The sequence below is a fragment of the Thunnus thynnus genome, chromosome 10 (genome assembly GCF_963924715.1).
Source record: "Thunnus thynnus chromosome 10, fThuThy2.1, whole genome shotgun sequence".
Classification (NCBI taxonomy): domain Eukaryota; kingdom Metazoa; phylum Chordata; class Actinopteri; order Scombriformes; family Scombridae; genus Thunnus; species Thunnus thynnus.
This window is the reverse complement of record NC_089526.1, coordinates 14,740,845-14,765,052: the sequence shown is the minus strand read 5'-3', so window position 1 is coordinate 14,765,052 and position 24,208 is coordinate 14,740,845. Positions and strand designations below refer to the sequence as shown.

General features: G+C 41.7%; 1 protein-coding gene and 1 long non-coding RNA gene across 2 annotated transcripts in view; one reads left to right on the top strand and one right to left on the bottom strand.

Moving 5' to 3' along the window:
• The first annotated feature begins 625 nt into the window (after window positions 1–625).
• Window positions 626–24,208, top strand: part of LOC137191309 (uncharacterized) — a 31,435-nt gene continuing 7,852 nt past the window's right edge. The window contains exons 1-2 of the long non-coding RNA XR_010930386.1: window positions 626–774; window positions 4,443–4,553. This is a non-coding gene — a long non-coding RNA (uncharacterized lncRNA). The remainder of the gene's footprint in view (window positions 775–4,442; window positions 4,554–24,208) is intronic.
• Window positions 4,731–23,078, bottom strand: pitpnc1b (phosphatidylinositol transfer protein cytoplasmic 1b). The gene is made up of 9 exons (XM_067601298.1): window positions 22,498–23,078; window positions 19,374–19,522; window positions 16,051–16,147; window positions 15,582–15,653; window positions 14,343–14,435; window positions 8,533–8,688; window positions 7,625–7,688; window positions 7,357–7,443; window positions 4,731–5,726 (listed from the first exon to the last, which is right to left on the bottom strand). The coding sequence occupies exons 1-9, from the start codon at window positions 22,543–22,545 to the stop codon at window positions 5,569–5,571; spliced, it is 924 nt and encodes a 307-aa protein (XP_067457399.1). The 5' UTR covers window positions 22,546–23,078; the 3' UTR covers window positions 4,731–5,568.

Sequence of the window (24,208 nt, the reverse complement as noted above, 5' to 3'; positions counted from 1 at the left end):
TATGACCACTTTGGGATTCCAGCATGCTATAGTGCAGCACATGAAATGCTTTACCAGTATCAACTCAGACTATATAGAGAAGTTCAACCAGTGACAATGTAGACACACAAGTTTAGCGACCCTTATTCATGCAGGGATACAAGGCATAAAACAGATTTGGGCTGTTCAGTACAGAAAAAGACTGTTTGACTGAAGCGAAAAGATCACTGGATTTAATGGAGTCATGTATAAGGCAGTACATCCATATTTATCGCCATGCCAAAAACAGTCACTGCATTGCTATCACCCTGAAGAGACAGTTGAGACAACTAGAACATATCAGGTTGAGAACCCTTGGTACATAAACTTTGTTGGGACGACATCTTATTTTGCAGGGGAGTGTGTGATAGATTGACTTTATTAGGAAGCTGATCCAGACACAAAAGGGAATTCATTTATAAATAGATCATAACTATAAATGTAAAAAGTCCTATCAAAACAAAGTCTTGTGAAAGAGGTTAAAATGTTTAAGCCCTAAAGAAAGAGGTTAAAATGTTTAAGCCCTAAAGAAGCAGGTTAATATGTTAAAAAAAAATAAGGCTAACAGATTTAAAAAGTATAAGGATAGCTAACTGCCAGAGGAGTTAATCTATGATCTAGTTGTTGAGCATTTTTGAGAGATTGATTGATTACTCATGCCTGCAGAGGCCGGAAGGGGAGCTGTCGGCCTTATTCTCAATGAAGCTGTCGGAAAGGACACGTCGAAGCATCTTTATTGATATCCCTCCTTTTCAGGTACGAAATGATTATTTATGCTCTTGAACGTTGGAATATGTTTGCTAAGTTGTTTTGTTTGTTTTTGTTAATGTGCTGATTGAATGTTGAGTGTTTTGGAAGCATTATTTTGATTTTTAGGTTGTTAATTGGTACACTGTTAAGCAGCTAGCTAAACTCCGTTCAAACATTGGCAGGTGTTCTGTTGATTTGTGCTACCTATCGAATCTGCTACTTAGCGGTTTTGCGCATGCGCTTGACCTGCGGCATGTGGCCAGCAGAGGTGCAACACATATTGAGCTAAATCCGCAAAAGGATTGCGCGGCTTTTGCGACCGCTAAACCAGTGCAAATGAGGCAAGAAGATAGCGTGTAATTCACAATGCACCGCAAACTGCGCTGCCAAGCAAATAGCGTCATGGTGCGCCTGTTGCATTTGCATGTATGTAAATTAGGTAACATTCATACATTTGGCGCAAAAGTGGTCCCTTTCTATGCAAATAAGCCTCGTTGCAAAAACAGACTCAATCCTCACTCACTCTCTCTCTTCAAATCTTCAAGCTTGTCAGGTATTGAATGATACTGAATTGATATTGAATGAGGGCGAAATCTACAGTCAGATATGGGTGGATCAAGTGGGGTTGTGGGCTTATATCGGATATAAAAATAAAAATAACAGCGCTGACGGAGCTCAGGATTCATCCATACAGTAAGGGGCTGCTTCATTACAAACAAGTCCACCGTATAAACCTGGAATCTGGGTGTAACAGCTGACCTATAGGTGTGTAGCCAAACACACCTACACACCAAACAGTATTAATTATCGTCAGATCCTGATTGATCCAGTGTTAATGAAGTTACTGCTGCTGTGCCGTGTGCGTAAATGCACGCAGCCTCTTTCTTAGTTTGGAGACGCACTTATCGTTTCAGCTGCTGTGTGATGCTGCAGCCAGCTGTGGCCAACAAACAGAAACATCAGTACTGAGTTTTTGCGACATCCCGGATACATTCAGTGACACCTGAACGACATTATTGTAAGATTCAGACATTAATCTAACACGTGTCTGACCTGCCTGAGTCACATTAATAGCTTTACTTTGACATTTCAGTAGATTATGTTATAGATGTGAAATACTAGAGGAGTAAAAGAAGCAAAAAAGTTGATTTATGAAAGTTGATTTGTGACGCAAATTGAGGCTTTTGTGCTCTCTGCAGTTTTCATTATCGACCAGTCTGTGTGGAGAAAAGCCTGAAACACTGGAAACAGCTCAACTTACTCAACCAGACGCAAAACAAGGGCAAATTGCACTCAGATGCAAAACTTTATGGCATATCATTGGTGCAAAATCTTTTGTGAATAGGACCTTCAAACGGGGCAGATTGCGGGTGCAAATGCAGCGCAACCCAATTTTTGTGGATTTGGCCCATTGTGTACATTTTGATCATGCTTAACTCAGTGAGACACGCATGCAGAGTATGAGGTTGCTAATGTATATGTGTGGTTAACTTTTACTGTGCTGATGTGTGTGGTTAATTACTAATACGTTTGTGTGTTCATTTCTTAAGTAACTGTCTATGATAAGGAACAAAGAATATAACAACTAGAAGAGACAAATGGATACTAATGTTTTACACAATATTTTTGCTTATTTCCACGACATTTAACAAAGTAAAACTGCAGTGCTCTGTTATATTTTGTATCTTAATATGAAACATTTGCATTGTGACTTTTTCTGACCCACCGTGCCACTCGTCTACCCACGCTACAGCTAGCCTGTGGCCAACCAGAAGAATGAGATGATACAGAAAACAAAAACATGGTGGGAAAGAAACAAAGTCATTAAAGTGCTACATTTATTGTGTGCAGCTCTGTGTGAAATGCTACATTGAGCATTATTTTACAGTACGTCATTGTGAATGTAATGGCCATACCTTTGTGTAATTAGCCTACTTGACAGAAATGAGAACATGGTTAAGATAAGTGGTACCTTATCTCAGATAAGTGGAAACTTATCTCAGTGGTATTATATGCTTTGTTTGAACTAAGACCCCATTTCCTGTAAACACTCTTGCTTCACAGTAATAACGTTGCAAACTTGGTATCGCTAGTTTTGCTCTTAGTGTTTTTGGTTTTTCTTCATGATTCATTGCTTTGCTTCATTGTGGAGGATAAATGTGTTGAAAGTGATTTCTCCATCAGCTGTTTAAATTAATCCACCAACATCCATAGTCAGAAACTCTGAAAACCTTCCAGAAATTACAGAGAAGACTAGAATAGAAAGAATACAGAAAAAAAATCCTAATAAATCTGACCCAATTGTGCATTACATAAGATACAGTGAAGAGGTCATTTCAGGCTAACAACCCTCTTGGCGTTGGACTTGATTCATTTATGTTAAAATGCAACACATGGCACATTCAAATAACAAATAATCATTCAGAATTGTTGAGGATCATTATTTCACTCCAGATGATTTAAGTTTGACAATTCAAGTTTCTTTATTGATTAATAGACCATTCTCATAAATATTTACCTGTCACGTTTGATTTTACCTGTTTAAGAAAAAGTGAGAAATGACAATATACTTACCTGTTTACTTACCTGTAAAAGAAAGGTGACAGAGAAGAAGAAAATAAGATTGGATAGTTGACCTTTAAATGGAAAGAAAATGCACATTATTGTTGAAAAATATTGAAAGAACTTGTGTACCTATGTAAATACTTCAGAAAATAATACATTCTCAATGAAGCTGCCAGAGATGAAGCATCGTGTCAGAGCGTCTTTATTTTTATCTCCCCTTTTCAGGGCGTAACATGTACAGTACAGTTAGTGGAGCAGACGGCAGTGCAACTCTGGAGAGCGTCCCATCTTTCCTCTGCCATACTATTTGTGGGGTCTGACGGGCGAACTGGGAATAGCAGGATGATTCAGCGCTACAGGGTCAGGATCTATGATAATGTACCATGGGGAACATTTCCATATAATGAACACAGTACATCTTCTTTAGAGGCCCTCTTGAGGAACGCAGATGAGGACACACAGATAAAGAAAAACGAAAGAAAGGGAGATCAAGGGATATTTCAAGAATGAGAGAGGGAGAATAAAGGAGGAGGACGGAGAGAAAGGAGAGGGAGCGGAGGAGAATAGCGGAGACGGTAATAATGAGAGAGAAAATTTAATGGGAGAGACAAAGAAGTAGAAGAGAAAGAGGTAATGTTAATGCAGTAGAGCTGGCAGTTTGTGCTCCCTCTGCAGCACTTGTGAACAGGACTGGCTGTGTTGAGCACTTGCTCTTTCATATCAGCCTCCTGCTGCTACTGTAAAAAGAGACACTGAGAAAGAGTTTTGCGTGCATGTATTTATGTATTTATGTGTGTGTGTGTTTGTGAATGCACATCTGCAGCCCTTTGTCGGGAACCTAATAACAAATTGTCATACTGGCTCTTGATTTGTATGGATAAAAGACGCCTATAATGAGCCCCATAATGTGAGCTATTTAATGCACCATTCAAAGGAAGCTGCCATGTCTGTCAATCACATGAACTTCCAAGTCTCTCCGTGACAAGCCTGGGCTTTTGTCCTGAAGTCTTGTACAATAAAGTGATACAGCGATGACAGACATGCACACACGCCCAACTCACAACCCTGCATCTGTTAAACATTCATTATTCTTCGTCCTTGTCTTGCAGAGAAAACCGCTACGAGCTACAGAGCCAAACTAGGCCGGACCGAGTGGCTGCTTCTTTTCACGTCCACTGCTGCTGGAAGCTGTTTCCACATGGCACACAAGTGTGAAATTGGTGAGTAGATTACATGTGAGCTCTGTGATGGGCCAGCAGCTGGTCCATCTTTACAGGTCAATACTGATCAAAAGGGAGTCCATTTTTTTCACTTATATGTGCAGATATCACGGCACTAGTGAACCTTTTCATTGGAAAGAAATTGTATTTATTGATATAAATCCATTATAAAAGACTATACAGTGCAATTTCCTCATACATTTTCCACTTGATTCATCCTCATACTTAATATTACAAATAAACAATTAAAAACAAATAGAATAAAAGTAAACTGTACTATTTCTGCATTATATGCATCAAATCGGTGAAATCATGCCAACATCCCTGATGATTAGAACCCATTCTCCTCTAAATGTACATAAAAAAATTAAGCTAATAGTCTTATAAATGGTCAGATCATTGACTCATAATTGAAGTTTAGCCTTGGCTTGACCCATTTGCAACTCTCAGCTAAGCGATCAAGGAGCCAATACAACGCCTCACTGCCCTCTGTCAATACACCTGGCCTGACCTATTGGCTGAGTTGGAGAGGAGAGCAGATCCATAGCATTGACAGCCCCCCTCCCCCTCTCCCCCTCTCCCCCGTCTTCTCCTCTGCTCTCTCATTAGATCCACTCTATTAAACTCCTTATGCATCTGTCTGTAGGCTTCTGGCCAGGGGCTGGGAAACAATCGTAGAGCCCTGCTGGTGGTCAGTGAGCTTCATGATAGCTTAGGAATGGAGAGAAAGCTCTGAAATACACTGCATTTACGGGCTGTTGAAGACACTGGTGACAGTAGAAATTGTCTTTGAGCAGGCACATAGTATTTGTGTGGCATTAATGCTGTACAATTGGGAGAACAAGTAACCTCTACAATGTGATTATATTCAGCATGTGGTTGTGTTCGAGAAATAGCATTACATGGCTCTGATGAATGTTGACTTTGGTTTCTGTGTGTATGCACTGTACAGTAGGGGTGTGTGTGTGTGTGTGTGTGTGTGTGTGTGTGTGTGTGTGTGTGTGTGTGTGAGGTATCATTCAGGGGTGGAGTTGAGTCGAATGGGATTGTGCGGCACAGAAGAGGCCGAGGGGTCAGACATGGCTGCAGTTGTCACTCCCATCTTCTTCAGGGAACGCTCGTCTGTCACGGAGATGGAGCGAGATAAAACAGGACGAGAGGCAGCTGGTGTGCCTGAAAGAAAGAAAGAAAGAAAGGATAGATAGACAGATAAGAGATTTTTTTTATTGCTCCTTTTCCCTTTGTCCATAAATTTAACATGTCATGCCAATAAAGCAAATTGAAACTGAGAGGCAGAGAGATGGAGAAACAATAAGATACACATGAGTTGCAAGAAACAACAGGACAGAGATAAAAGAGGAAGAAAAGTGAAAGAGGCACTGAGAAGAAAAGCAACAAATGGAGAACCGTGTTGGAGTTTTCAATTTGTTTAAGTATACTTAAAATCTGTGTTGTACACTTAGATTACAGTTAGTTAAATCCCTCGTTGGTATTCAACTCACACACCCGATTTTTTATTAGACTCTCTAGAGTAAATGACATCCATTTACTTTTATTACAGCAGATGAATGAAATGAAAACTATTACTCGGTCTGTGCTGAGATACACGCAGTAGCAGCGGTTGGCCTGTAGGGGGTCATGGCGGTGCAGCGAGCTGCAGCAGGTTGAGCAATGACTGCAGATTTGTTGCAGCTTGATGTCTCTCAATATCGCAGAGAGAGAGAGAGAGAGAGGAGAGAGAGAGAGAGAGAGAGAGAGAGAGAGAGAGAGTGAGCGTACATGCAGAGTGCAGGCAGCAAGATGCTACGGGCCATATTGGGAATTCTACCTTTGATATCTCTCACATCCAGCTGAGGTTCACCAGAATAACCAGCAGGGGGCAGGGTGACCACACACACACACACACACACACACACACACACACACACACACACATACACGTATGCACGCGCACACACACACACAGACAACACATATGCCCACACACTCCACCAGGCCTGACATTTGCAGCTAAGTGCTGCAATGGCTGGTTATTTATGTTGCAAGGGCTGGTGATGGGGAGAGTTCAGCAGGTGGCTGCATTACAGTGTTTATCAGACCGACGCAGTGGCATTATCACTTCATGAGCCAGTCTACACTCTTATTCAGTCCTTTACATCTGTCTCTCTGTCGTCCTTTTCTGGGCACACACCCTCTGTCTCTCCCTCCTCACTGCTCCTTGTGTTGTGAAATGCCTTATGACTGCTCTTCCCTCTCCATTTTTCTCTCACAGATGTACACCAGCCATCTGGGTACTTGTAGGGCACAGCTAAAGCACTAGTGGTGCAACCAGCCTCAGCTCAAGCCTGTTAGCATTAAAGAGTTATTAATTCATGCTATTATGCAGTCCATTGACAGCAGTGGATTACATGGCAGGGTAAATAAATAGCTGTTCAGATGTATTGTAAATTCCTAATGATCCAAAAATGTGTGCCTTGGATGGGAATCTGTGTGTTTTTCTCTCTGTGCCTCCTCTTCTTTACATTCTCACAGCTCTGCTACAGTATATCTGCTGTTTATTATGCTGAAATTAAATGCAAGAATAATTACCGTGGAGCACAACTATACATTTCAAACTTACTGTTCTTTTCATCTACTGTGCGACTCATTACACTCCGTTTTCACCTCCATCTCTCTCTACCTCCACAGCTCTCATATCCAGCTGTATTCTCTCTCCTCTCCCCCACTCCCCTCCTCCCCCTCCATCCCCTCCCGATTCTCTGTGGTATTTCTGTACAGTGCAGGTCAGGAGCTCCAACCCCACCTGTGTTGTTCTGGCTTGATTTGACTTTGCTGTTGGTCTTCTCTTGCATCGCCCGCTCGTACTCTCTCACCTCCTCCAAACTCAGCCCTGTGGGGGATAGCACAGCACGCACTGCATTAGAATAGAGCATCAAATATGTATTAAAGTTCACCGCATGTATATTGAGGGTAAAGTTATATTTAAAAATACAACAAAGTAAAACTGCACTGCTCTGTTATATTTTGTATCTTAATGTGAAACATTTGCATTGTGACTTTTTCTGACCCACCGTGCCACTCGTCTACCCACGCTACGGCTTGCCTGTGGCCAACCAGAAGAATGTCCCGGATGTTCTGAGATGATACAGAAAACAAAAACATGGCGGGAAAGAAACAAAGTCATTAAAATGCTACATTCATTGTGTGCAGCTCTGTGTTAAATGCTACATTGAGCATTATTTTACAGTACGTCATTGTCAATATAATGGCCATACCTTTGTGTAATTACTTGACAGAAATGAGAACATGGTTAAGATAAGCGGTACCTTATCTCAGATAAGTGGAAACTTACTAATCTCAGTGGTATTATATGCTTTGTTTGAACTAAGACCCCATTTCTTGTAAACACTCTTGCTTCACAGTAATAACGTTACTAACTGAGCATTTTTTTTCTTCTTGTGAAAGTGATTTTTCCACTAGCTGTTTAACTTAATCCACCAATCTCCATAGTCAGAAACTCTGAAAACTTTCCAGAGAAATACAGAGAAGACTAGAATAGAAAGAATACAGAAAAAAATCCTAATAAATCTGACCCAGTGGTGCATTACATAAGATACAGTGCAGAGGTCATTTGGGGCTAACAACCTTCTTGTCGTTGGACTTGGTAATAATACTAATGTCTATAAATTAATATGTTAATGATTTATTTATCAAAATGCAACACAGCACATTCAAATAACAAATAATCATTCAGGATTGTTGAGGATCATCATTTCACTCCAAATGTGAAGTGAAAGACTCTAACATACAGAAATTAATACTCAAATTGAGCAGAACACTTCATTAAATTCAATTAGATGTAAATTTTAATTTTTTCACTTTGTCTTACACCTGTAAAAGCTTGTATCTTTAATTGCAGATCTTATCTTGATCCAACCCCCTTAACATCAGCACAGGGAAAAAGAAAACTTTGTCTCACTTTGTGTATGAACTCTTCAGTCCTGGTCTGGAAGCCGTAGACCTCGAAGCTGCATTGCACCCTCTTATAGGAGCACATAATGGGCCTGTGGTCCTCTATCCAGCCTTTCTCCAGAGGCCCTCGGCCAGTTTTACTTGACTGCCAGCAACTCAGGTCCTACAAAGAGCAAACAGTGGGTCTATATGCTACTTGCTGAGTCTGCAGAAACTTTGGCCCTCTGAGGCATGTTCAGAGGGAAGCTATGGATGTGTATGTATGTGTATGAGAGAGTGAGTGTGATGATACAGTATGTGTGTGGAGGTGGAAGCAGATTGTTGCTCAACACATTTCATAAGAGAAAAGTGTGATAACATACATTATGCATCTATGACCAAAGGATGACTGCAATCCATGAGATTGGTGTGCTTGCGTTTTTTTTTTGTTTTTTTTTTGCATGTACGTGAATGCATGTGCGCTTATTTATGTATCTGCACCTGTGTCAATGTGTGTTTATCTGCATGTACCAGTCCTGTGAATTGACCTTTGGGTCTATGGACTGGCTGGCAGTAAAAATGTGTGAGACTTAGTGGGAAGGGAATGAAGATTGGGCAGATTGGGAAAAGTGTGTGGGTGTATTACTGATTTATGCTCTTTCAGAAGCAAAAACACAAGCAAGTAAAGAAAAGAAAAAGAGTGTTTTTGCATTTTGTATGATAATTTGTGTGCTGGTGTCCACATTATTTCTATATTTCCTAAACAAATAATTCAGCATTTTAGGAAATATGCTTCTTTGCAATGTAAAAAAAGACATATTGTGTCTTTATGGAGAGTTATGAGCTGTAACTACTGCTTTGCAACCAGTGATTAGCTGCATTGACTTCCTTCCTCTATATCTACCTCTTTCTTTTGTCTTTCCCTTTTATACTTCTGTATTTCTTTGTATTCAAGTTAAATCAACAAGATACTGGTAGTTGTATTTTTGAACTGGACTGAGCCAGGCTAGCTAGGCGTCTTCCAGTCTTCATGCTAAGTTAAGCTAAAAGCTCATTTTCCCTTGCCTTTAGCTCTATACTTAGTGCAAAGACTTGAGAGTGGCATTGGTCTGTCATCATCTATAATAACAAGGCAGAGAGTGAGGTTACTGTTAACACTTAACTTTGTCAGGAACAAGCCCTACAACTTCCACATACCTGTTGAACTAGTATCTATTTCTTTCTCCTTTTCTTTTAGCATTTAACAACAAGAAAAAATGCTTAGCCTTATTTTTATTCACATTAATGATCCCATTCATTTCTTTTGAACCATAACCACTTTAACTGAAACCAAGTCATTTTCTTTTTTTTGCAACACATGTAACACTTATGTTTCTCACCAACATTGCACCTTTATAAATTCAGTCTCTTGGGTGGACGTGAGTGTCTGTCTGAGCTTGTAACACACAGACAGGTGACAAATTAAAGGAAAAACTGGTACAGACCTGAATGCTTGACCCCTACAGTGACCCAACCGACCAACCCAATTGAACACCTATGGGAGATTTTGGACTGACGTGTTAGACAGCGCTCTCCACCACCATCATCAAAACACCAAATGAGGGAATATCTGTTTGAAGAATGGTGTTTATCCCTCCAGAAGAGTTTCAGAGACTTGCAGAATCAATGCCAAGACTCCCTGTCTGTTCTTCTGTTTTGTCGCCTCACTTCCCTCTCCTGAGCTTCTCCGCCCATCTCCCCGCCTGCACTTCATCTCCTCGTTAGTTCAGTTAGTTTTTAAGTCCTGGTTTTCAGTTCAGTCTTTGTTGGATCCTTTGTTCTGTCTGTTCAGTCCTGTTCAGTTTGATCTGCTTGTCCCGTATTCTGTTTTGATCAGCCAGCTTTTGTTTTTGCCTGCACAATCTCAGAATAAAGAAATTTCTTCAGATTTGCTCTGCTTGCTGTCCGGCATTTGGGTCCTTTTCCTGCTACTCTCCATGACAAGTAAAGCTTTAGAATGAACTCCTCCCTCTTTCCACAAGCCTTTCATGGTGGCCACAACTCGCTCAGGCTCTCCATTGGCTTGTGGGTATCTTTGGCTGCTGATTATGTGAGTGAATCCACACACTCTGGCAAAGTCTTTGAAGAGAGTACAGGCATACTGTGGGCCGTTGTCTGACATCAGCAGCTCTGGGACCCCATGCTGAGCAAAGATGTTCTGCAGAGCCGATATGCCTGTGTTGGCTGATGCAACATGGAGATGGGCGACTTCAATATATTGAGAGAAATATTCAACCACTACAAGGTAGGTGTTCTTGTCCCAGATGAATAAGTCTGTCTCCACACATTGCCATGGTCTCTCAGGTATAGAAGTTGTCAACAGGGGTTCCTCCCTCTGTGTTGTTCTGTGTTTTGTGCATATAGGAAAGTTTCCAACTTTCTGGCTAATATTACCTGAAAGTCCTGGGCACCAGACTGAGTGGCGGGCCCTGGCTCAGCACTTGACTATCCCTTGGTGGCCCTGATGGAGGATGTCAAGCATTTCTTTTCTTAACAAGCTGGGGATGGCAATTCTTTTTCATTTCAGGAGAACATCCACAGCTAGGGACAGGTTCTGTCTCTCCTTCTAGTAAGGTCCTATAGGTGGCAGGTGGGCTTTGTCAGGCCACTCAGTTAGACAGTTGTGGATTAGTGTATTGGAGATGGTGTCTTCTTTCTGCCTCTCTGCAAGTTGCTGCAGTCTAACTTCAGTAGCTGGGAGAGACTGTCTGGGTCCACAAAGATTTGGATGTCTGCCTCCTGCTCTTCTTCTGCCTGAGTGACCATGTGCTCCACTGGTGCTTGTGACAGTGTGTCTGCGGTGATGAGCAGCCTTAGGGCACATGTACAATGTCATAGGAGAATTTCAGTCGGAATCTCAGGATTTGAGGAGGAAGCTTGTCCAGCGCCTTTGTACTTAGTAGGGGCACTAGAACTTTGTGATCCATCTCAATTGTGAACGTCATACCAAGCAGGTACGATTGCCGGTGCTCGCATGACCAGGTCACCGCTAATGCCTCCTTCTCAATCTAAGCATAGTGTTTCTTAGCATCAGACAAACCTCAAGAGATGAACACAACTGGCTTACAGTCACTACTGTCTGGCTGTTTCTGGATCAGTACGGTGCCAAGACCAAAGGACGATGCATCAGGTGACACATTTCTGCTTTGGATGAGTATACAGCGAATGAGCTGAGTTCTGACTTCAGCCTCTGAAAAGCCTCTCGTTTGATGCTCCCCAATACCATTCCGTCTTCTCAGACAGAAGATCTTTCAGAGGTTGTGTGAATGATGCCAGATGAGGCAGGTCTTGCCCAGGTAATCAGCCATGACCATCACTCTTCTGATGTCGGCAACACAGGTCGGATCCGGCATTTCCAGAATGGCTTTGACCTTGCTTGGGTCACGGTTGACTCCCTCAGTGGTGATGCAGTGTCTGAGAAACATAATTTTGCTCCTGGCAAACTCACGTTTGTCCTTGTTAGCCCTTCATCTCTCAGTCTCCTGAGTACCTGTTGCAGCCTGGTATCATGTTCAGCCTGATCTTTGCCATACACCAAAATGTCATTAGCGTGGCATACCACTCCTTTGCAGCCCTCCAGCATTTGCATCATCCATCTCTGGAAATGTTCTGGAGCTTAGGAGATCCCAAATGGCAGCCTTTTGAAACAGTAGCAACCAAATGGGGTTATGAAGGTGGTCAGGAGAGTGCTGTCTTCGGTTAGGGGAATTTGTCAAAATCCTGATGTGGCATCCAGTTTGGTGAAAACTTTAACTCCTGAGATCATAGCTAGAGTGTGATCCACAGCTGGTAGGATATGTCTCTCCCTCTTGACCCACTTATTCAGGGGTGTCAGATCTACAGACAGCCTGAGTTTCTCCTTTGATCTTGCTTTGGGCACAACCACTAGGCCGGCACACCACAGAGTGGGTTGAGTGACCTTAGATATCCCTCCCATTGCTTCCATGCCTTCCAGTTCTGCCCTGACTTTATCCCGCAGTGGGAGAGGGACTCAACGTGGGGCAGACAGGGCATATAGTGTGGCCCCTGGCTCCAGTTCAATCTTGTATGGGTCCTTCAGCTTCCCCAAACCTTTGAACACCATGGGGTAACTATTTCTGATGTTGTCTCCGACCTGAGTCAAGGCCTCAATGACTAGAAGCCCCAACAGAGGTTTCATCAGTTTGACCACCACATAGATGTCCTGTTCAGTTGTCTTGTTTCCAAACTCCAGTTCTCATTTGAAGTATCCTCTTACGTCCAGGAGCTGCCTGCCCGGATCATACAGGGGTATCCTGGGCGGCTGCAGCGTCCCATGCTTGTCTGTAGATTAGTGGTGGCTCAGAATAACTAACTCCAGCTCCAGTGTCGAATTTGAACTCCGCTGTCTCTCCACTCAACTCAAGAGTTTCTGTCCTCTCATGTTCAACACTGTCAATCTGAATGACCACCAAGAAACGTGACACCTTCTGCTCAATGGTCTGCAGAATCTGCATTTGTGATATTCTGCATCTTTGGCGGGGCAGTCCTTCCTCTGGTGATTTGTTGCATTTCCACATCTTCCACAACCTGTGGCTCTGTTTTTATTTTCTGGCTTGACTTGTGGGCTCTATTTTTGTCCTTTTGTGCCTCTCTCGGTCTGCCGCCTTGCATCTAAGTTCTCTGACTGCCTCTCATTTAAGCTGCCACGTAGTATTGGCTGCTGCTTCTTTATTTCCTCACTGTGATGCACCCTGGCTATAGTTTTGACTAATGTGAGTTCATGATCTAATTGCAATGACTCAGACAGTTTTTCATCTCTTAGGCCAACAACAATCCTGTCTCTGATCAATTCTTCTCTTAGATCTCCAAATGCACAATGTTCAGCTAGACTATGGACGGCAGTAATAAATGCTTCAGCACTTTCTCCAGGCTCTTGATTGTGCTTGTTGAACCGTGCACACTCAACAGTAATGTTCCTTTTGCTCACACAGTGTTTCTCAAAAGCCTGTTTCACATCTTCATAAGATTTTTCCTGATTATCATTTAAGGGCAAGACATTCATTTTGTTCTCAGCTTTGTCCCCTAGAGTGTACATCAGTGTATTTACTCAATATTCTTGTGTCTGTTTATCCAGGCTTGATGCTATTCTGAAGCGCTCAAAATGTCTTATCCACTTTGACCATTCACTTGTATTATTAAAATCAGACTTTGCTGGTGGGGTCAGTTGTACACTGCTAACTGGAGCTGCTGCTGCTTGTGCTGGCTCACTCATCTTTTCTGCCTTTCACGTAGTTTTCTGTTAATTTGCTCATTTATTTTTGTCTGACTTATCCACAGCCTGTTTCCTGTGTTATTCCCCAACTTATTTTTACTTAATTTATGGTTGGCCAACAATTTTTTTTCGACACTGCTAGCTTGTTTAGCCCATTTAGCTACTCACTAATTCTATTTCTCACACAGGAGGGCTTTTGACTGTCTTAAGGAGGCACATCCTTCTCCCCCCTTCGGGCGACTTCAGATAACTTTTCTAAGCTTTATTCTGACACCATGTTAAGTTATCTATAATAACAAGGCAGAAAGTGAGGTTGCTGTTAAGACTTTACTTCATCAGGAGCAAGCCCCACAACTTCTGTCCAGTATATCTGTTGAACATGTATTACGATTGGCTACAGCATTTAACTGTGGTTAACCCTTTATACAACAGCCTCCCAGTTTCCCAAAGCATAGTTCCCAAAATATTGAACCATTCCTTCAATGTAATTAAAACACTTTTTTTTCTTGATTCAAAAGAGTAAACAACAGTATATGTTTGTGTGTTAATATAAGAACAGTATGTACCTCCGACTCTTTGTAGTGCTTTTCAGGGATGGGGTCACTCAGGATATCCAGTACACTCACATCCTCTGCTGGAGTCGGTGTGTCCCCAAACACCTGCATTCAAACAGATGCGGGGAGGTCATACAGTATAATGAGAGCAGACACTCACACACCCTCTCAAACACATATACATTCACTCACTCAGTGGAGGAAAGGATGAGAGTAGATGAGTAACTGTGTTGAAAACTGAGGTCACACACCATAACACCCCTCTCTATATCCCACCCTGAGGCCCTTGGAGCAACTTACACTGGAGTGAGCAGAGGAGAGAACAGACAGAGAGAGGAGCGGGCGAGGATGAAAAAAAAAACAAGGATGCAGAAGGGATATTAAAAGAGAGGGATAAAAGAAGAGTTATGAGGGCGGAATACACTTTTCCTTGAGAGGGATGGTGGTGGGTGGTGGGCGCACTTTTATCTGACCTTGTCAAAAATTTGTTCTAATGCTCCGCCGAAGTTGTACATTTCACAGCTGAAAACTAACAAATAAAAAAAACCTGGTGTTAGATAATAGCCCGCTACGCTCCTGTGGTGCTCTCTCTCTGGTCTGTGTCTACCCAAGGTCTTGCTCCCTCTCATGGAATGTGTTGCATTAGCTGGATGTATTGTGTTGCTCTCTACAACATGCTCAGGGCATGATGCTCTCACGGTTTTCTCGTCAGACTCATTGTCTCGCTCTGTCTTCTGTGTGGTGTATATATTCATAGAAAAACAGAAAGCCTCGAAGGTTACATGATCATGTGTGTAGGTCATGGGTGTTTGTTTGGAATAAACTTATGTAACATTTAACAACCAGTGACATGAAACAGGAATCACCACATTTCTCTCAAGCAGATCCCCAGATCTCCATTTTTTGACATGTTGGGTCTTGTTACTTTCTTGATTACCGGGCGCAAGCACCAGAACCACACAGAGTTGCAATTGCTTGTGAATGTCTGTGTGTGCATTTTTATGTGTGTTGGCCTTGGACAAAATGCAGCATGGCAGCCGTGCTCACCGCGCTGCATGTCTGGCTAATAGATCTGCCAATAGTGCATTTTGTGCTTTGCTTGTTTTCCTTGTAATGGGCACATCAATTTGATGAACATTTTCTTTGCGCTGTAGAGAAAATTGTGATTTCTCTCCTTCTCTTTGTCTTCTCCCCCTGCCCCTCTAATCATTCCATCTTTCTCACCTCTCGCTCTCTCTCCCTCATACTTACATTGTCGTTACTGCCGTTGTTGTTCTCAAATCTCGTCTCAATACGGATGCTGAACTTGGGGAGAAATGATACCTACAGGGTGACAAGAGGTAAAAATGAGGAAAAAGAGTTGAGGGGTAGAGACACAGAGAGTGGATGCTAGTGCAGATTAGATCATCTGATACTGGAAAGATATGAGAATGAGCTCTGTTGCATTCATGTACAGTAAATGAAGTGTGAGAATACTTACTGAGTACTCTGAAGCACCAGGGACGTTCAATATGGAAAGGGAGAAACAGCATTAGTTACTCATACATGCATGAACACGCAATAGCTCCATGGTACCACAGGGGAATACATGCATACACAATGATAAATATTTGATGGTACCAGGAAAACCAGCTGTTAAAAGTAAATAAGTTTTGTATAATGCATTAAGGTGAAAGTAACCTGATGTTTAACACAAACAAAGACACTCAAACACAAACACACAAGCACCTGTGATGGTGTATGGGTAGAAGTTCCAGGCCTTCTCTGTCACATAGAAGAATCGCGGGATGAACGCTTTCGCCCAAGACGGCAGTTTACTGAATCCAAAACAAGAAGAAATAAGAATCAGTCGGAGAGAGTGGAAGAGTGGGTAAGAGTCCGAGAGAGAGATTATGGAGAGAGACAGAGAGATTCTAAGTGGTTTTTGTGCCATTTATAGCCAGATTACCTGTAGGCTACTCTCACCACAGCGTTCATTTGTATGACTCATTCCCAATTACACCTGTGGTGATGAATTGTAACTGTAGCTTCTAGGTCACATGTCAGAACATGATTGAGGTGGGATACATTCTGCACTCACTGTACTTAAGAGTGTGTGCGTGTAAACTCGTATGTCTATCTTTGTGAGGACCAGTTTGAGATTTAGACCTCGGGAGTGAGGACATTTTTGGAATGTGAGGACCTTCAAAGAGCTGTTTAAGGGTTAAGACTTGGTTTTAAAGGTTAGAAAAAGGTTTAGGTTCAGTTTAAGATGAGGGATGGAGTTAGATATTTATTTGTATTTGTTAGGGCTAGGGAATGCATTATGTTAATAAGGGTCCTCACAAAGATAGAAATACAAATGTGTGTGTGTGTTCTGGCATTTCTTCACTAATGAGGACTAAATGTCCCACAAGCACAGAGATTAGGAAAATCCTCCACAGTGAGAACATTTCTTTACTTCTCTAAGAGTTTATTTTAGAATTAGGCCTTGGGTTTATAGTGGTGATTAGAATTAGTGTTGAGGTTACATTAGGGTAATGAGTGAGGTGAGTTTAGGGTTAGGAAATGAATTTAGAGTTAAAAGAAAATTCTGCTTGTTTTCAGACCGGGCTTTCATCATAATCACAATTAATAGATTGATGAACTGTCACTGGTTTAGGGGTTAATATCAAATAATTCTTTAACCACAGTAAAACAGCCATTACAGTCATGCTTCAATTTCCTGCACTTCTTATTTTAACCCATCCTATTTAAGGTTTATAAGCAGTATATTATAAAGCACAATAATATAGTTTTAAGTAGACATAAATGCATTTTTAAGTGTTTGTTAATGTATTTGTACTTCTCCTGAAGCATTCATAACTGGTCTATAAACTGGTCTTCACAGGCGGGTTTAAAACTATTGAGTTTCAAGGTTCATTCTTAAACGTGCAAGCAGTAGTTTAGCAAAAAAAAAAAATCTTAACTCAGTGTCCACCAACGAGTTCTACTTAAAAGATTTCTTGAGGAGCTTTCAGCCACAGCTCATGGACTGCATAAGGGTATGATGTTTAGTAATGGAAAGTGAAGAAGTATTTATAAAAAATATAAATACTTGGAGTTGAAGTGGCACATTGACAGCACATCAAAGCAATTATTTTACATTTCGGGAAATACTCTAATTCACCTTTTGCAGAGTTAGATGAGAAAATCAATATCACTCTCAAGTTTGTATGGTAATATGAAGCCAGCAGCCGGTTAGATTAGCTTAGCATAAAGACTGGAAGCAAGGGGAAAAGGGTATCCTGTTCATTTCCAAAGGTTACAAAATCTGCCCATTAAGGGGTTTACGTTCCGGACAATTTCTTTGCTTGCAGCAATAACTTCCTGGAGTCACTGCAGGTTGCCTGGTAACTGCTCCCAGCTAACAAACAGTCATAACCCCCGTAAATCCTCAAATTGTAATTTTTACACTTTCTTTTTTTTTTTTTTTTTGCTGTTGTACAGATTCAACATATATTATACGACATGCTAATTGGTGAGCTTGAGAGGCGGTAGTAGCTGCATTTTGTATTTTGTAGCCTTTAGACAGAGCAAGACTAGCTGTTTTGCCCTGTTTCATGCAAACTAAGCTAACCAGATGCCAGCTGTGGCTTTATATTTGCCTATATTTTCCTGCCAGAAAGATCAATACCAGAAAATTAGATGAGATGTTCTCATCTAACTCTCTGCCAGAAAGCTGACCCCACCCACAAGCCGCCAACTTATTTTTTACCAGTCGTGTTTACTAAACACCGGTCGGCTCAGCAAGCTTTGCCTGGGGAGCAACGCACTGTGGTTTTGTTGTGAAATGTGTGCTTATTACCACCTTTGGACTACCAACAGGAAAAACAAAAGGGTTAAGTTATGTTCTGCTCTCGCTCTGGAGCTTGTTTTCTGCTCCTTTGTTGAGGAAATAATGTTGTTTTAGTTGTGTGTGTGTGTGCTCGGGAGTGGGCGACTTGTCATTGCAGAGGTGTTTTGTTGTGAAATGCGTAGTGGTTGATGGAGGCAGCTAGCTGTCTCATTAGCTGGAGAACCAATATCTGCAGGGTGTTTCTACTCGGATAGCCCTGTTTTTATTGTGGTGGGTGTTGGTCATATGTTGACGTTAGTTGGAGAGAGGCTAGGCACTCTGCAGCATGCAAAAACGTCACATCCGTTGGATTTTTACAGAAAATCTGGCCCAGGTCCTTCACATAGAAATCTCTCCAAAGGCTGATAGACCCAACCAACAAAGTTGTGGAAGGTCTCATCTTTAGAGTTTACAACTCGTTCACTCATTGGCAATAAAAAACAATTAATACATGTAAATTGCTTCATAATTCTAACATATAGGACCTTTAAGACATGTTTTATATCATTACATCTGTATTTTATTGTATTGTCATTCATCATCCATTTATACACCAGCCTGCATTTATGGATGCCCAACATTTATAAACCATTTATTACCTGTTAACATACTGCTTCTAAATGCTAAATAGGGGGATTTAAAGTAAATTGTTACCATTATTTTGAATGTATGACTAACAATTAACAAAAAGTACCTGATAATTTGTGCTTATTGTGCATATGGTTACGGTATGAATAGCTTTTAATACCTTTTAATACACTGATGTATTTTCAACAATAGAAGATAAATATCAGAGGCTAAAAATGTCCCACATATCCTATAATTACCACCATCAGGATGACGTGGGTGTGTTTTTCCCAGTCTGTATTTACACAATCAAAAATACTTGAACTGTTTTCTGGCCAATGAGCTCATTACAGTACAATAACATTTCCACTGTAACCCCACAGTATAGGCCTCAACATGTTTCTGGTATTTGGACTTTGGATGTAGGCAGGTTCCACTGTAGTATGGCTATTACTGTGCTGTTTATCTCTTATGGCTTGTCAGTAGTGATACCTTCAACCTGCTTTACAGTGAAGTAAGAGATCAAAGATTGAAGAAGAACTGGCAACCTGAGGATAAAGCTCAGTTTTCAAATTGGCAGAATTATAGTTCAGCAACAGAATCATTAGAGTGCACTCTACCTGCTGAGGTAGATTCGCTTCTCGGTCAGCTGTCCTGGGCCGTGCTGGGGATGAATATCTGATTCATTCCTCACCACCTCCACCCCTTCTCCCCCACCACTCTGTTCACAGCTGTGCTTACTGATCATGTACAGCTGCCCAATCCTATACTGGAACCCGAGGAGAGGTTTAGGATGGGGTTTACAGTGGTGAAGATGGGGGATGGGGTAAAGAGAGAAAAAAAACAAAACTGTGATGAGAAAACGTGAAGCTGAAAGTATAATCATCTTCCATCATCCTCAATCTCCCATCAAAGTGAGTGCAGGGTCAGTTTCATTCACAAAGTGTTTGTTGATTATGGTCATGCATAAAGACAGTGTTGCAAAATTTAAACTGAGCAGGTATTTGTATTGTTATTTCTGTCTACTTTGTACATGCAACATGTATTACGTGTCTGTTCATCCGGTCACATCAAATCAATAAACTGCGCACTCCATTGAAGTAATTATAATAAGCACCACCCACTTAGTGGAAGCTCTTAGTAGCTGGTGAGAAAACAACAACAGAAAATATCCTGGCAGCAGGTTCAGCCACAGTTGCTGAGTCTGGTTTTGTCTCGACAGGCACTTAGCCTACTCAGTGCTGCTTAGGCACAAGTTTTGTATTTGCTCTTCATTTTTTAAATAGTCACTTGCTGTGTACAAAGATTTCCCTCAAGTGACCATATCAGACATCAAAATTTAATTTGGCCAGTGAGGGTGAATGCATGGTGTGTAAATTAGGGGGGATGGGACTTTCTTGTCTAGTGCAGGCCTAGTTTGAGCTTGATGCCAATGAGTCGGGTGTATTTTGTGTTAGTGAGTCGAAAGAGGACGATGCCTTTGGGCACCGGCTCTATGGATGAGCTCAGCCTGACAGAATCAGTGTTGTCTTTTCAGCAATTTAAAATGACGTGCATTACACAGTAATTATTTTTTTCCACTGATGCTGCAATCTACAGTATCTCTTTGTATTCCTCCATAACTTGTTTCTGTGTACATGATTATGTTTGCTTTAATTGCAAATCGCTTGATGAACTCTGTTTATAAAGTTATTATGAAAAAGCAATAAAATTATACTGAAAACACAAACTGTTCTGCTGTGGCCACCGTAATGTAATTCATTTTGTCGCCCTATATCGATGTGCCACTAAAGTATTATTTTAATTAAAAGGAGAAACAGAGAAAAATGGGGAGGAAGAGAGAAAGACGAGGGCAGATATCAGTTTGTCATCCTTCACTGTACACTGTCGAAATCACTGTGACACTCCTCCTTCTTGTTCCAATTACTGTGGAATGTCAACATTCAATATTTACTTATTGAGTATTCATAGAACTTAATTAATCACAGTGATGGATGTTTTTACACAGTAAAAAAAAAAAAAAGTAGCGTGTTAGTCTTAAGACTTACATGCTACAAAGTAGTCAGCCCATCCCACACAAAGGTTTTGGATCTTTTTCACTTTTCTAGTTAATTTCAGCAGGAAGTTGAAAGACTTATATATCCTTAAATCACTACTACGCACTCTGAAAAGCTGTGATGACAGATGTGTAGAGAAACTCATTCACTGACAGTATTTGGCATGTATTTTCCTCATACTGTCTTGGTGAGGATAGGTTTACAATCAGTGAGTTTGATATAAATTCCTGCATGAAGTGTAAATATAGCTCATCACTGAGGGGCGGCGACTCTGCAGATAGTGTCAGTGTGACAGCAACTGAAAATGAAAGAATTTATGATTTAAAAAATATGCTCAAGGCAACTTTTTAAAAAAAGAAACTTGTGATAAAGTAATAAAAGGAAAGACTTGAGTTTGTTATGTAACCCTGGATTGGATCACTGACAATGAAAATGAGACAGATTTTGCAAAACAACATTTTACAAAAACCTTTTCCCAGAATAACCACCACAAGCATTTTTATCTAATCCCCCCCCCCCAAAAAAAGTTAGATAAATATACAGTATATAATGCACATTATTGTGTAATTTAGATGAGCACTTTCATATTGCATTATGTTTACGCGGCAGACACTTTTGCTCAAAGTGACTTACATTTTTCCTTCATACGGGCAACTTGGAGTTCAGTATCTCGCTAAAGGAAACTTCAACATATGAATCAAAGCTGAGTTACAACCACCAACCCTACAATTAAAGGGTGATTAACTCTGTCACCTAAACCACAGCTGCCACCTGTCTGCTTTTCTCACAGTAGAATACAATAGTGAACATTCTTCAACATCACCAAGCTATATTGTGTTACAGGAGTGCTTACTGGATAATTCATACCTGAAAATCAACAATGCACCCCTTAAAAGTGGAGCACAGTTTAGGATGTTGTAAATGGCTTGCACTAAGGTAAATGTCACAATTTGATACCACTGCCTCAAATAAGCTGCAGTTATACTTGCATTACATTCAGACGAAAGAGGATTTGCTGCAAGCTCAAGTTTCTGTGTGCCCTGTACTGATACAGTAAATCCTATTTTGGACTGCTATTTGTCACTGTCATTGTTATGGTAACAGGTAGAATTGAAGGGGAGGGAGCGGAGGGACGGTATAAGAGGTGGTGAGGACATTTCTTTTGAAGGGCACTTTGGCGCATAACTCCCTCTTCCTCCCCCCTTTTCCCTCTGGCGGGATCTCCTTTGTTTACAAACCTGCAGGCCAAATGCCTTTGTTTGCATTTAGGTCTGGCCAAGCCGTAACCAGTCCAACTAGTTTCTGTGCAGCGAGGAGCGCTTCAGCGAGCGAGGGAAGCAGAGAGGGAGACAGATGGGGGAGATAATTTAGACACAACAGCAGTGCTATGATGCTGCCGGCCAGGTGTTTCGCGTCGGCTCCGTCAGATTGGCCGAGTCCGTTGGTGCTGAACATACCTCGCTACCCAATGTGCCAAGCTCCCACAGAGCAGCTACAGGAGGTCTGTGTGCTCTGTTGGCAGTTTTCTTATCAGCACATTAACACTTTCAAGATTACAACTTGAAACAACACTTCCACATTTGAAATATAAACCCCTCTTGTCTTCCAATTTACAGTTGTTGGAGGGGAAAACTCAGTGTGTGTGTGTGTGTGACAGAAAAAGTGTGGGAAAGACAAACACACTTACCTCATCCACAGTCAGTGGCATGCATATACGGTACTCTTTCATCAACATGGTGCTGTTACAGAGAGTTTGTCTTTGAGAACTGAGTCTCTGTGCTTGACTCTGTCTATCTCAGCTGTCTTGGTTGCATAGTAGACACTCTCAGGAAAGCTAACTGCTGCTGCACCGCAGTGACCTCTTTTCTGACGCTCTTCTTTCCCTTGTTTTGCTGATGTCAGTAGTCCATGGAGTTAAGTCCAGTCCTCTCTGTCAATGAGTATCTGCTGTTTTCTTACTTTTTCTCCCTCGCCGCTCCTTTTTTTCTTTTCTCTCCCTCAATTAATCTCCTGGACACGACTTTTTTTAACCGCTCTCTCCCTCCTTTTCTTGTTACTTCTGCTTTCTCCTCTCCTGCCTTCAGCTGCCCTTTCTGTTTGTGTGTTCTGCTTTTCTCTCTTACTTTCTGTTTACTTCCTTGCACCAAAGTGAGAAAGTGGTAATTAGCTGTGAGGTGAGATTGAAACCTACTTCTTACCAACTCTACCTGTTCTACTCTGTCCCTGCCTCTCTGTGCTTTTGTTTTAATTCCTCCCCAGACTTCTCATGTGTAACCTTGCTGACAGCTCAGCGCTCCTCCCTTTCCCCTCAACCGCCCTCCGCTGCTTTCAGTTCCTCGCAAATTCCTTCGCCTGTTTCCTCCTTATCTCTTTTTTTTCTCCCGCTCCCTCCCCCTTTCTCTCCCTCCCATAGTATCCACTCCCCGCCCACTGTACTTTACTACCTCCTCACCTGTGTCACCCCCTCCTTCTCTTTGATCACTATCTGTTCTTTCTTCTCTGTCGCCAAGACTGTTTTCAACAATAACACTATTATCTTTCTATATCTGGCAACATTAAGTAACACGGTTGTTAACATTAGTCTTTGAATTTGAAGCACATTCCTCAGACAGGCCCCTTCCCCACTGTGACACTTCTTTCCCAACACTCAGGTTATGACAGCTCTCATGGTATATAAATGCCTGACACACGTGGGTAGTCAGGATGGGCCATTGGATTAAATATTACCAGAGCCATGAGGACTTCCATTAAGCACAGCGCCAGACTCGCTTACATTGTATTACCTCGTGACCTTCAGCTGGGTTTAATTGAATCTGTGTTTAGTCAATGAGTAGTGGAATCGAAGCAGTCATAATTTCTCGCCCGTGTCTGTCCTTGAGTCGCGGGCCATTCTCCCTTTGTGTGAGTGAGCGCTGACGGTGACTGCCAAGCACATATTGTTGCCTCCCCATCAAATAAGAGAAGCAGATGTTTGGCTTCATTGGGTCAGTCTGACGGGGCCAAAACCAATAACTGGCTCTGGATTCTTCCTCTCTGGTGGAATTCACTTGCTTTTCTTAGTGTCTTGAGACGGGGCCAAAGTGGCTCTCTTCTCCACATGTCTTCGCTATCATCCGCTCTACCATGAAAGAGCAGTGAAAACAAATTCCTGGTGGGGTTTGCTCTTATCTTATCAGATCAGTGTTTAGAAGAAGGGAAGCCACTTCAGAGAGCTGAGGTGTGCTTTGCTTGTCTTCGCCTCTATTCTCTCTGGACTCAATGCACACAGAGCTCTGACAGCACATGCATCACCACAGTTTAAAGGATGATTGGTGGTGACTTAGACATGTATTCAGCAGTTTATCAAGTCATTGATTACTTCAATTGATTATCTAATTGTGGTTTCCGGGTTGTTTGGG